Raw genomic sequence first — 14,920 nt, 5'->3', positions numbered from 1 at the left:
ACTGTTTATTGAAGAGAGTACCCTTCCTTCATTTTGTCCTCTTGGTGCCCTTGTCAAAAACTAGTTGACTCTGTGTGTTTGGATTTATTTCTGTGCCCCTTGTTCCATTCTACTAGTCTATATGTCTGTTTTTTATGCCAGAGCCATACTGTTTTAATTATTATATTTTGTAATGTAATTTTAAGTGAGGAAGTGCTATACCTCCATCTTTTTTCTTTCTCAGAATTGCTTTTGCTGCTTATGGTCTTCTCTAGTTCCAAAAAAAAATTAGTATTTTTTTCTGTTTTGGAGGAAAAGGCCATTAGGATTTTGATAGGAGTTGCACTGAATCTACATATTGCTTTGAGTAACAAGTATGTTAGCCATATTAATTCTTCCAATCAACATGAAATATCTTTTCATTTGTGTCTTCCTCAGTTTCTTCCATCAGTATTTTGTAGTTTTGAGTGTACAGATATTTCACTTCCTTGTTGAATTTATTCCTAGTTATTTTTATGCTACCATAAATGGAATTTTTAAATTTCTTTTTCAGTTAAGGTCATTATTTGTGTATAAAAATGTTGATGATTTTTGTATATTTATTTTGTATCATGTAAATTTATTGAATGTACTTATTAGCTGTAACAGTTTTTTTTTTTTTCATGGAATACTGTCATCTGCAAATAGAGGTAATGTTACTTCTTCCATTCCACTTTTGATTTTTTTTCCTTTTTCTACTTGTCTAATTGCTCATCTCTTATTCTTTAGAGTCTTAGAAGTTATAGGCTTTCCATCCTTGCAAGGTATTTGAATTTTAAAATTGTTTTTGTCTCCTTTTATTTCTTCTGTTACTCACACTGAATTAAATGAGGAATATATCATGCAAATATTTTGGAAGAGTATTTCCTATATAGGGAATAGCTAGTGCAGAGGCTTTGAGATGTGTCTGAAAAAGACTAAGGAGTGAATAAGGAATATAGTACCAGGAGAGTTGAGAAGGGTTATGGAAAACCAGTCATGCAGGGCCTTGTGAGTCATGGTATGGATTTTAGCTTTTATTTTATTTTTTACAGTTAAATAGCAGATTATTTTTCTTACTTTCTTTTTTTATTTGTGCATTTCAATCACACAAATAGTGAGATTCATTATGCCATATTTTTATATGTACATAGAATACTTTGTTCAACTTGAGAAGGGAGATGATATGATCGGACTTGCTACAAAGTCTGACTAAATGTGTTGAGATGAAACACAAAAGGAAGAAGAGGAGCCAAAATATAAGAGGCTATTATGGTAGTCCAAGTGATGGGTGCTGGTGGTTTATCAAGACAATGACAGTTAGTTACTATGAAAAGGAGTCAAGTTCAGAATATATTTTGAAAGTACAGCCACGAAGAAACTGATTGAGGGGTCTGAAAGGAATCCGGGAGAGCTAAACTTGACAACAATGATTTGGGCTTGAGCATTTGAAAGGTGCCATCAACTGAGATGAGGAAGGTAATGGGAAGAGCAGGACTCAGACATAGAGAAACATCAGAGCTCAATTTTTAAATATGGTTAGTTCAATAAGCCCATTCAAAATCCAAAAGGAAATGACACATAAGTAGTTGGATATTTTAGTGTTAGTTGGCAAGGTTGGAGAAGAGGTATGAATTTAGGGAGGACAGGAAAGGGGAGGTCCTAGGGACTGAAACTGACCAAATTGTTATGTGCATGTACAAATATGTCACAATGAATTCTACTAATATGTATAATTATAATGAAAAAAATTAAAATTAAATAAAAAGCTAATTTACAAAAAGAAAAAAATTAGAAATTATCAGAAATTGGATAGTTAAGACAATGCAATACTATCAATGTTTTTATAGCAACAGAGAAATTATTTGATATTTATATCTTAAGAATATTTATTTTATGCCCTTTTAGGATAATATGTAGCAATTGACATAAGTTTGTGATTTTAAGTTTATGTTTTCAGATTATGTAATTCATTGCAGAGTTAGGAAACTTTTTGTTTATTAAATTTATAAGTTTAATTTTTTAGGTATACACTGTTTAAGTTCTAAGAAGACATTGTTAAATCTCTTTGACTGCACTACAATTATACTACAATTGAAGTTCTTAAAAAAATCAAGCATATTGTTTACAAAATAATTTAAAATGTGTGAAGGTATATAATTAGGCAAGGTTTATAAATGGGACCAAGTATTATTCAAAACTCCTTAAAATAGAGATGGCTAAATCTGCCCAATTTATAAATCAGGACATGAAAGGTGAATTTAGTTCCATAAAGAACTAGATCTTTGCCGTAGCAGTGGTGCATACCTGTAAACCCAGCAGCTTTGGAGTCTGAGGCAGGAGGATAGTGAGTTCAATGTCAGCCTCAGCAAAGGCAAGGTGCTAAGCAAATCAGTGAGACCCTGTCTCTAAATAAAATACAAAAAAAGGCCAGGGACGTGGCTCTGTGGTCTAGTACCCCTGTGTTCAATCTCCAGTATTCCTCCCCACCAAAAAAATTAAAAATAAAAAGGGCTGGGCGTGTGGGTCAGTGGTTAAGCACCCTGGGTTGAATCTCTGGTTAAAAAAAAAAAAAAACTAGATCTTTAAATCTGTAACTTTAATAAATTGAATAATAAATTTAAAATCTGAAAGAAACTTATGAACATTCTTCACTATTGCCATTATAGTCATAAATAATTTCACTAATTGTGATAATACATTGTTGACACGTTTTTGTCTTGAAAATAAAAGAGTTAAATATTGGTAAAATGTTTGCTATTATCTGGATCAGTATTTCTCAAACTTTTTTGGCCATAACCCATAGTGAAAATATACTTTATACCTTAACAAATACACATACACACATACTTCCACAAACACAGGATTAAACAAAAAGTTCTATAAAACGACATGTACCTTACAGCCTGTTTCATTTTGATAAATCTGTCTTTATACATTACATGGATTTTTATTGCCTATTAATTGATCATAAACCACAATTTAAAATATCACCTCTCTAAAGTAAGGCCAAGCATTACGTAAGGATTTTGAAACAAGTTGATTCTGTTGAAATAACCATAATTTAACAAAGATATGCACATACCATGAATGCATACTTGTGTATCGACTGGACAACAGTTTTAAACAGAAGCTTGCTAGTGAGTGTGTAACCGTGGTACACAACGGGCTCATTCTGTGATCCGTCCCAGCAGTCAATTTCCAGACAACGGCATCCTTTCACCAGGGCACTAGTGAGACATAAGCAAGACACAGCGTCATTCCTGGACCCTTAGCAATGTGTAGAGAAGTGGGTGGGTGCATATAGTGTCAACATATTCAAAAGACTTTTCATTATTTCACAGTAAATGCACAAATTAATTCCCAATACAGGTGAATTTTGAGTCACTAGAAATTTACGTCCTGAAGGAAGAACACACTACCTGTGTGCTCCAACTTGGTAACTGCTCTTTTCTAATCAACTGATTTGGTTTTGCTCTCCATTCAAGGAATAGTTTACTATAAGAAAAAAGATACCTGCCTCCGTAGTTGTAGGTACCAAACACCCCTGCTCCCAACCCAAACAATTTTGCTTATGGTGATATTTACTGTTAGATGTAATATCATTGACATGCAATAATGTTCATATTTATCCCTGAATGTTATGCTATATTAGTAAGGTTTATTTGATTCTCTCTTCATATCAGGTTTTGGGGAAGGGAATACAAGAGCGGAAAGAGAAGGGAAAAAGAGAGACACATCATGGCAATACTTTCCCCCTGGAAAGAATGTTGGCTGGAGAGAGTCGAAAGTGGAGAGCTTGACAGCTCAGTAAACAAACTGCATGTTCTTAACCATTTTATGTAAGGCCATCTCCAATTCTAATCCAAGTAAGAGCTGGAAAAAAATTTAAATGTATGCAAAGGAAACCTGAATACCTGCTGATCTACGTCAATTTGACTCATGATTTCACTGGGAGGAAACTTTGAACTGACAGCCTCAGAATATGCCAAGTTCACATCTCTATCCAAAGTCAGGAAATTTATATTTCCACTTCTTCTAATGTCTTAAACTGGATTTCATTTTTCCACCTCTCAAATAAATCTCAGTTTCTTGACCTGGATATAAATTCTATCTTAGGTTTATAAGTCTAGGTTTGAATGAATTTTCAGTATTCTTCCTTGTAAGAGGAACATGACAAAATGCTGTACCACACCCACTTTTATTTACACTGTGTCTGTTGGAGCTGATTGCATTCAGATTTTCCCCCCACTTATTAATAATGAATATACACAAATAGGTCTCAAAATCTTAACTGCCAACAGACAGCAGGTCATTGTGTGCTATTTTGAAATAGGTTTGTTTGTTTGTTTCCAGCATTCACCAATATTTATTAATTTATTTTTTAAATGGTCTCAGTGATTTCTGAAATAGGAATAAATATATATATAGCAATAAAATGAATAAAATGAACTTTTGATCTGGGCACACACACACATGGTTGCCTTGAACTTTTCTCTTGTGTTTTGTGGGCACAGCCCAATGTGGGGCAACTTGCCAACCATGGTGCCAGCACCACCAACACAGTGAAATGATTAGTGCTGTGAACTCAGAATCCTGAAATCTCTACCTATTCTTAATGCTCTAGTTCCACAAGAGTAGGCTCACAATAACTGTTTGACCTGGGGTTGACTATTAATATTTATTGTGCTTATATTAGAAAAGAATGTGAACCCTAGAATGTTAGGAAGAGAAGTAGAAGACAGACAAAAGTGGCTGTCTAAAATACAGTCTTGGAAAAGACAGACCTGAATCAAGTGAGGGATGACTTGAAGCACTAGGATCTTAGAACGGATGCTCATCTATTAGGGAAGAGGTTAAAGCAGTTCCCTTGCCACACACAAGAACTATTTTCCCATGGAAACCCAGGTGAACATCTATTTTCCAAGGGGCATTTTAAATCAACCCACAGTCTATAGTCCTCTCATTCTCAGTTGGATGATTTTGTCTCCCAGGAGATGCTTGGAAATGTCTACAAACCAGGGATGAAGGGGAGGTTTGAAGGTAGAGAAAGTCCAGGGATGTTGCTGAACATCCTACAATGTACAGAGTAACCCCCTTACAACAAAGAATCAACTGATTCAAAAAGTAGGGAGTCTGAGAAACCCTGCTCTAAGTCATGATAACCTGGAGAAGGGTGGTCTGAGCACCAAGTGCTTATATAAAACAGTAATTTTTCCAAACAGAAGCACAGAGCACCAAAGGACCTAGGAGAAAATGTAACTTTAAGATCTAGCGCTTCTTTAGGGATCATATTTAGTCCCTTTCTAGGGAGATGACTCAAACAGTACTTAGGTAGGAGTGCAGCTGAGAAAAGAGAAAGCAATTATGACACTAAGACAATGTGCTAAATTCAGGGGTAGGGGGAAGAGACCTTCTGTTCCCTTGGGAATAATATAGATGAAAGAATCCAAGGAGGCAGGGCGTTGGAGAAAAGAATTGGTGAATCTTATCTTTCTTGGAGCTTTCACCCACATAAAATATAAAATTAAATGATTAATGAACTCTTTCTGAGGTTTTGGGGGTTCTTTCTTTTTTAAAAGCACAGTTTTACTCAGGCATGGGGCCGTGCTCTATAATGTGTAACTTCTGAGCCTTGCTATCCACTTGCCTTTGGGTTGTAGGAATGAAGCTAGAACACTTTTACAAGAATCATCTGATTCATTAGTATTTCCACAGGCAAGTAAGGTGGTCCCCTAATTTGGGGCATAAGTCCTAGATTGGGCTATTTTTGCAGAGTTCTAAATGTGCACATTTCTTGGTATCTAGATTTATTCGTGCACGATTTAGACTTTTAAATTGAAAAAGAAACAATGTTTATTTGTAAAGTTTCTTAATTTCCATGAAAGGATGCTTGCTTCGCCCTCCTTTTGGCTGATTATCAAAGTAAATTGTCTTGCCCTTTTCATCAATATAGAGTATCGGTCCTCTGGGATGTTGCCAGAGAACAATCTTTAGCTCTCTACCAGCAGGATAATCTCCAGTCTGTAATCATAGCTACTCAGGAGGCTGAGGCAGGTGGATCCTAAATTCAAGGCCAGACTGCGTAGCTTAATGAGACCCTGTTGCAAAAAGGCTCTAGCTCTGTGGTAGAGCACCTCATACAGCAAAGAGCTGGTTTCTCAAGCTTCATGATTTCAGTCCACAGTATCCTTGTACACTTGACTATTGGGCCCAAAATCTTGATTTCCTCTCTCTCCCTCCTGCCTCCCTTCACCTCACCTAGTCAGCCTTGTTGGCTTTACCTTTTCCAAACATCTCACATTCAGCCACTTACCATTGTCTCAGGTGCTGCCTCCTGAGTTCACCATCTACATATCATTGTCACCTGGACTGTCACAGACCTTCCCAAATCACCTTCAACCTCCCCTCCTGCCCCATCAGTCCTTCCTCCACGTGTCAAACCATGACACTATCTTAAGGGAAATCCCACTCCAGTGGCTTCCCACTGAAGCTTAAATAAAACCCATTCTCCTTTCCATGGTCAGGACAGCCTTCATAACCTGAGCCTGTCCTCCTAATAAACTCATCTCCCTTCATTCACCATTTACTTGTTTCCAGCCACATGTGCTCTCTTCCTCTCTTTTGAACATGTCAAGCCCTTTTCATTTCTTCTGTTTCACATGACCTTCCTCTCAGATCTTTCCATGACTCCCTCTATCATCATGAAAGTTAATTGAGGAACCCTTCCTAACCACTTCATCTAAAGTCAGACCCTCTAACCCATGCTGCTTTCTATCATGTTGCCCTCATTCCTTTTCTCCATGACTCAACTGGGTCCCGAAGATATCTATTTATCTAATTTTTATCTGTCTATTCCTACATATTCATACACAGATGAGTGCAGAATCTTTGAAAATTTTTTCCACTACTCTATCTGTGTGCACAGACTAAACTGAAGTCCAGCATTAGCAGTAGGATACACTGTAGATTGTAAAATTGGAGATGCAGTATGGATTACTTTTAATCTATGTAAATTATTTGACATATAAATCTACAACAACCAGTGTCTATGAATGCCAAGTAACACAATTTACTATACTATGTGTTATCTTTTTTACAGCATTGTGACCTGAAGTCTGGGAATTAATGTTAATGACCTCTGTTAAAATCTAGTATGTTCGGACTAGTCAAGTATGATAAGAAGTCATGTACTCATATAAGAAGTATCCAAATTGTTCAGGACACTTTAGAAGTACCATAACCATGGAGAAGAGGTCAGGCAAGATTAGAAGGAAAGTATAGGATACTAATATATACAATAAATTATGTTGCCACTTCATCCAAAGGTTGGATCATCAAGATTCATATAAATAAACCTTGCATTGACTGCTTTTTACTCTGCACTCTTGCCAACTGAGATAGATACTACCAGGAGCTTCCAGGTGTTTTGAATATAACAGATTTAAAAATCAAAATAAATACCTTACATATCCCCAAAGGTCACTTGGTCCCACTAATTGATCAGATACCAAATATGTGTTATGTGAACTTGAAATAAAGTAATCCTTTAATGAATGACTCATATCTTGATAAACTTTTGTACACTCCTGTTTAAATAGTAGACACTCAGATGAACTCATGAATCTTGTAAAACCTTCAAATGACATCTGTCGTGCTTTCTTAACTATAAAAAAATAAGCAAAAAGATTGTAGAAATACTATTAGTAACATAAAACATTACATCTCAATTATAAATTTATCCAATAGAGTATCTTTTTAAAATATTAATTTGGGGGGTTGGGGATATAGCTCAGTTGGTAGAGTACTTGCCTTGCATGCACAAGGCCTGGGTTCAATCCCCAGCACCACAAAAAAGAAAAAATATATATTTTTTCTTTTCTTTTTTGTGGTACTGGGGATTGAATATATATATATATATATATATATATATATATATATATATATATATATATATATATATATAATTTTATTATCTCAGGGTTTTTTTACATTTTATAAATAAACACAAGTACATCTATCATAGATCAGTGAGCATCTACAAGCTACATATGTAGGTAACAAGCACCCAGGTCAAAGGACAGAACATTACAACACCCCAGAAACCTGCCTCCAACTCCCCTCCCAGTGAGCACCTCCACTCAAATGAATCTACTGTTCTAGCCTCTAGAACATATACTAGTTTGTTCTGGTTTTTATACTTTATATGAATGGACTCATACAGTGTGTGTTTTATGCCAGGTTTGTTTTTTTTTTTTTTTTGTTCTACACTGTTTTTAAAATTTATTGCTTTAATTTCAAATAGTTATACAAGGCTCATTTCTTTTTTTTTTTTTAAAGAGAGAGTGAGAGAGGGAGAGAGAGAGAGAGAGAGAGAGAGAGAGAGAGAGAATTTTTTAATATTTATTTTTTAGTTATCAGCGGACACAACATCTTTGTTTGTATGTGGTGCTGAGGATCGAACCCGGGCCGCACGCATGCCAGGCGAGCGCGTTACCACTTGAGCCACATCCCCAGCCCCAAGGCTCATTTCTAATACTGCATAGTATTCCATTGTGTAAGTATACTACAGTGTATTTACCTATAATCTTGATGAACATTTAGACAATTTCCCATTTGGGGTTACACAAATAGTACTACTATAAACAATGAGAACAAGAATTTTGGTGCAAATATGTATTCATTTCTGTTTCATGCATGCCTAAGAATGGAATCACTGGTTGTTACATATGATCATCTACAGAAAATTATCTCTGAAAATTTTTTATTCAATATACTATGTACCAAAATTATCTATTTAAGCAGAACATGGGGTCTGGAACTAGAAAATATGGTTTCAAATCCATACTTGTTTATAACCTTGAACTTGTTAACTTCTCTGTATCTATGCAATGGGGATAATTAGAGAACTTATCTCTATGTATTAGCTCTATAAATGTCAGTTGTTATTGCTGCCATTCATGGTTCAGTTTGGCACAAAAGGAAAGCTGAAATGAATTTAAGACTAGAGTGTGATCCTTGGCAAAAAATTTTATTCCTAGGAATTTATCCTGTAAGTGTAGAGACTCAAAGATCAATGTTCAAGCATGCTCACATAAGCATTGTTTATAAAAGCAAAATAAATAGAAGAAAACAAATTAAAGATCAAAATATGGTACAATTGTAAATAGCCATTAAAAATAATGTGTCATAAAAATATACAGTGACAAAAGTAAATATTTATGACATCATAAAAGTGAAAAGGCCAGCTTCCAAAATGCTATTACCATTTTGTTTTTTAAAAAAGAAAAACCCAAAACTAGATAAAAATACATTAAAATTTTATAGGTATGCAAACCCTCTATTTCAAAGCCATGAAAATTTAAGAATGTGTGAGCATACAGAACAAATGTATCGTGTTTTGTAACAGTGATGATTTGCATTAATTTATTATTTTTCCCTGTGCAATCAGCATTCATTGGCCTATAGCCCTTTTCAACTGTGGAACAATTAACAACACTCTTTTATAACAGAATAGAAGACAAACTCAGTTTTTGTCCTAAAAAATCCTCACATAGAAATGAGAATTATTCTCATAGATTTTTTTACAAACTTCATTCTGTGTACATCACATACCAACAGGGCATGGTATTGAGAAGCTTGGCAGCATTTGGAACCATAAGATCATAATTCAAGTTGGCTTTAATAAGAGTAAAGTTATCAATAATCATGTAAATAAAATGCAAGGTGCTGGATGTGTATGAAAGTTCCTAACATAGTCTAAAGCTCAAAAGATAAAATATTATGTTGTGGTCAAAATGCAAACACAATCCAAGGTGTCACTGCCACTATCCCAATATCTGTTTGTATCTTTTAATTTCCCACCTGAAGGTAAGGCTGCCAAGGTAATTTTTGTTTTGTAGTACTCACTAGCTCAATGCTACTGAAAGTGCCCATCTGAAAACTGGCTGGTTCTAGGGGGCAACCACATAAAGAACTTGAGCCAGAATATAAGTCAATTCACTACTTCTTTAAAGAAAGTCTTCCTAAGATGAAAAAGAAAAAGAAGGAGGAGAAGAAGGAGATGGAGTAGGGGAAGGGGAAGGAAAGGAAGAAGAAGAGGGGGAAGGAAGAGGGGGGATGGAGAGGGGAGGAGGACAGGGACATCGTGCAGGAGGAGAGGAAGAGAAGGTCATCATCAGTTCAACTTCTTGGGTATGCTTAGCACTACTGTTGCTGACCATCCTGATGCAAGCTCTTTATCTTGCAGCAAACCTGCAGAAGTTTAATAATGCTCGGGCCAAACTGCTACTAGCACTGCTCTCAGTCACATTACTACTAATGCTTCCAACCAAAATCTCTGTGTGATGTTGTCATGAAACCAAAATCTTAATTTTGGTCTACAAGACCCTACATGATCTGATCTCTGCCTATCCCTGCAAACTCACCTCCCTGTCATTTCCCAAGCTCTGACTACACTGCCCTTTTCCTGTTCCTGGAATTCTCCAACTCACGTCCAATGCTTCTCTCCCCTTCCCCTTACTGCCCACTCCCCCCCATCCCCTGACCTCAGACACAACATGTCTCCCATTTGGCCATATGACTTGTTCTTTCTTGTCATTTAAGTCTCAGCCTGAACATCATACCTCAGCAAGGTTCTCCTAAACACGCAATCTGAAATAGACCTCCCAGATCACCTATTCTCTATCACCTTCTCTGTTTTATTTTCTTCATAGCACTTAGCACTTTTTGAAATGACTTTTATATGCTTAAGTATTTATTTCAGTCTCCCTCCAACCTTCATAAGGAATATAAAACTAGTTGCCTTCTTCTCCACTGTATCCCCAGCCTCTAGTCTAGAACCACACTTACTTGCCACAAATAACTATTTGAATAAATTATAAATGAATGATTGAATGAAGAAACAAGTTTGGTCTTGATAGAATCCATATTACCCTGTGTTAAACATTGGTAGTCTAAATCAACTTTCAAAGGAAGAACTTGAACTTTAATATCTTCCCTATTAAGAGAATATTTTAAGCTGTATTGTCAGTTAACTTTGGTAGAGCATTACCATTATGCTCCAACAATACTTATTGTACAATTATGTAAAGATTTTATTATATTATTTCTCTATTATTTGGTTTAAAATGGTCATAAATGAAACAATTTGAAGTGTCTTACCTATTGAAATATGAAACAGATATCCCAAATTATGACAACTCGTTAGCTTAAATGATCATTTAATTTAAACCAAATGACTATGTATTCAAAACAAAGGAAAATCTGGTGTACTACTGCACAGGAGAACTATGGACAGCAATAATTTTCTGTACATTTCAATAAGCAGAAGAAAGGATTTTGAAAGTTTTCACCATAAAGAAATGATACATGTTTGGATGGATAGATCTGTCCAACCTGATTTAAACATCACTCAATGTTTACAGGCACCAGACATTACATGGTAATATGTACAACTTTTAAATTTTACATATCAGTTAAAAACACATTTAAATTTTTTAAAGAAGAAAAAGCAATCTTTTAAAAATATGTATGAAATGTTGCTGAGGTTTAGCTCTTAAATGGCCTTCAAAGCTCCACATGTAAAGGCTTAGTCCCCTGCTTAGCACTATTGGGAGATGCTAGGAACTAAAGATGGAGGCAAGTGGGAAGGCATGGAAGTGTGCCCATTAAAGACCCCCAACTCCTCCTTTTCCTCTCTCTATTTCACTTCCCAGTCAGCATGAGGCAGGTAAAGTCCTCCTTGACAGTCTCCCTCCACAATGATTGCCTCGCTACCAATCAGCCATGGACTGGAGGCTCCAAAACTGTGAGCCAAAATAAACCTTTTCTTTTATGAACTGATTATTTCAGGTATCTGTTAAAGTAACAGAAAACAAGCTGACACGGTTGTAAACAGTTATGTTTATTAAAAAAAACAGAAAGAAAGAAAAACTGGTGATTTCGTAATATTTTTCCTTTCTAGATTTGTATTCATTGACCTTAAATTTTATGTACATTTCTATAATGCACAAAAATGGAAGAATATCTATAACTTGATGTTTTGTCTTATAGATGAGTTTATAGGAGTACGAGTAACAGAATCTTCATCTCACTTTCATGTCTAAATTCATCTCTGAATACTTTAGAGATAAATAGAAACAGAAAGGAAAGGAGCTAGACAAAAAAGTAGGAAAGAAAGTCATGGCTACATATTATAGCTTTCTAAAAGGTACATATACATGCAATAATATATTTTTTGCATATTCTGGAAAATCAAGTTGACCCATTCAAATATTTGAATTTAATCATCATCATTCACAAAAATACTTTACATATAAATAAATATAAGTATTTTGATAAAACTTTGAAATACAGACATACCTTCTTCGATGGGCTCATATTTCTGAATGATGTCAGAAGCATCAGCTTTATTAGCCTTATTTCTGGATTGTTCTTGTGCTAGAAATTTAGTCAGGTTATTTTCGAAAAGAATTTTCCGGTTTTCAGAATACGCATTGAAAATTTCAGCAATTTCTTCTCTGTGTGCAAAAGTCCGATAAATTGCTCTAAATTCTTCTATGGTGATTCTTCCTTGTTTCAGTCTATCATTGTCCTACTAAAAAAAATGACTGGTGGGCTCACAATGTATCAAAAATACATACAAAATAAATGTTAGAATATTAATGTAATATACATAGCAATTTGAACTTTAAAGATGAGGAAAATTAACACTGGGTTCTTATTGAAGATAAAATACATAAAACTACATGAAGTGATACCCAAATCAGGGAAAGGTTAGTGGATCATAACTTCTCAGAACCCAGTGGCCACAGTGAAGGTATGGGGGAAGACAGCAATTACAGGTTGTCTTACGTACTTCATTTTGGTATTCCACTCTATTTCAGTACCTTCTTAAAACCATACCAGGCAGTGTGCAATCCCACGCCACCTACATTCAGCCTAGACCGTAAATGTCAGAATGAATCAGACACATTCAAGATCACTGTACACAGAGCAGAGTGCCTATAATCCCAGCAGCTCAGGAGGCAGGAGAATCACAAGTTCAAAGCCAGCCTCAGCAATGGCGAGGCACTAAGCAACTCAGTGAGACCCTGTCTCTAATTAAAATACAAAATAGGGCTGGGGATGTGTCTCAGTGGTTGAATGCCCCTGAGTTCAATCCCCAGTATCCAAAAAAGAAAAAACCTGACTATATACTGCAGAGGCTGTAGTAGTTATGCAACACCTTGAATTGCTTGAGTGTGCATAGTGATTTTAGAATCTGGGATAGCAACAGATGATTAGGGTCTACTAAGAAAGAATGGATCACCTGGCTGTTATGGAAATTTCATATTTAAATCTTATGAGATACAAGACAAGGACATAGGCTGGGTTCAGTTCTTAAAAGTAATAGAACCACTTTGAGGTTGAGTGAGTAAATGACTAGCAAACGTCAAAGATTAGTATGAACAGTGTGCATTTGGAAGAGATGGAGAACTGCAGGTAAGATAGTAGAAAACATGTAATTCAAGTGAAAGGCAATGGATATACACTAAAGAACAGATGCAAGTAAAATTATGAAGGGAGAAATCAGGAGGTTTCAACACAAGGCAATTTTAGACACTTGAGTGAGAGAATTCAGAAATGCCTGAGGTGGGGAAAAAAATAAAGTAACTACAGTAGATTATGGTATTGCCAACAAATAAAAACTAGGGAATAGGAACTTCAGCCAAGAAGTATGTTTCATTTCAAAAAACCAAAAAACTTTTTATTTAATATCTTACTCACTCATTACATTTTAAACACCTTGAATACAAAGAGCATGTGTTAAAGGGACATTGTGTTGTGGTGAAAAGCTGACAGAATTCTTAGAGATATATTATATCCCAAACTTCAAAATGTGTGAGATTTTGGACACATAAAATAAACTTTCTGAGTTTCAGAAATTTTTATCTGAAAAATATAGATATTATCACCAATGTCATCAGGCTTCTGTGAGAATTGGAAATATACTATAAATGGTAGTTTTAAACACCAGTATATTGCTATGTATTATGTGTCTTCCCACGCATCATCCAGCCTAGTGTCTCATCTTTAGAAATCTTTCTGTGAAGTGTGCAACATTATAGAATCTCTAGGGCATAACAGGAGACAAACATGCTAGAAATGATCTCTTCATTTCATTAGGAAAAATTCAGAGGGGGTGATTAGACAATCATATATTAAGGGATCCATGAAGCAATCTGAGCTGGAAACCAAATATAAAGAGCACTGAGTTGGTACAAAAAGGAACACCAATCATACATATGGAGCAGCTAGAAGAAGCAGGGACTCAAAGTGCAAAGTGAAAATGGAGATAAGCTGGAGAGACAAGCTGAGGTCTGTGGTTGTCAAATCAGATACTGGTTCTGCCAAGCTCTTTAAGTAATAATAGTTCCTTAAAATTTTATAATCTTAAAGTCATACATATTGGAGGTAGGCAGAACTGTGACCACCAACAGAAAAGGCCCAGTGGCCCGCAGCGAGACAGAGCTTCCAATCACTCCTGCAAGGTAGGCGGGCCTGCGACCCACGGGCAGAAGAGGAGCAGCGGCCTGCTGAGAGGCAGAGCCGCCCCCTCCCCCTGCGCCAGCAAGGTAGAGGGAACTGGGACCACCCACAGAGCAGGCCCAGCGGCCTGCTGAGGGGCAGAGCCGCCCCCCACCCCCCGCGCCTGCCAGGTAGGCGGAACTGTGAACACCGACAGAAAAGGCCCAGTGGCCAGCGGCGGGACAGAGCTTCCAATCACTCCTGCAAGGTAGGCGGGCCTGCGACCCACGGGCAGAAGAGGAGCAGCGGCCTGCTGAGAGGCAGAGCCGCCCCCTCCCCCTGCGCCAGCAAGGTACAGGGAACTGGGACCACCCACAGAGCAGGCCCAGCGGCCTGTTGAGGGGCAGAGCTG

The 14,920-nt window shown here is 36.5% G+C and overlaps 1 protein-coding gene across 1 annotated transcript in view; it reads right to left on the bottom strand.

Annotated features, from left to right (window-relative positions):
* The window catches only part of Plcz1 (phospholipase C zeta 1), a gene marked incomplete at its 5' end in the record, with an annotated part of 51,680 nt that overhangs the window by 20,825 nt on the left and 15,935 nt on the right, over window positions 1–14,920 (bottom strand). The window contains 3 exons of the mRNA XM_027955948.2: window positions 3,083–3,227; window positions 7,462–7,663; window positions 12,361–12,592. Coding sequence (XP_027811749.1) covers window positions 3,083–3,227; window positions 7,462–7,663; window positions 12,361–12,592 — 579 coding nt within the window. The remainder of the gene's footprint in view (window positions 1–3,082; window positions 3,228–7,461; window positions 7,664–12,360; window positions 12,593–14,920) is intronic.

This window comes from Marmota flaviventris, chromosome 3 (assembly GCF_047511675.1).
Source record: "Marmota flaviventris isolate mMarFla1 chromosome 3, mMarFla1.hap1, whole genome shotgun sequence".
Lineage (NCBI taxonomy): Eukaryota > Metazoa > Chordata > Mammalia > Rodentia > Sciuridae > Marmota > Marmota flaviventris.
This window is presented reverse-complemented; position numbering and strand designations above follow the sequence as displayed.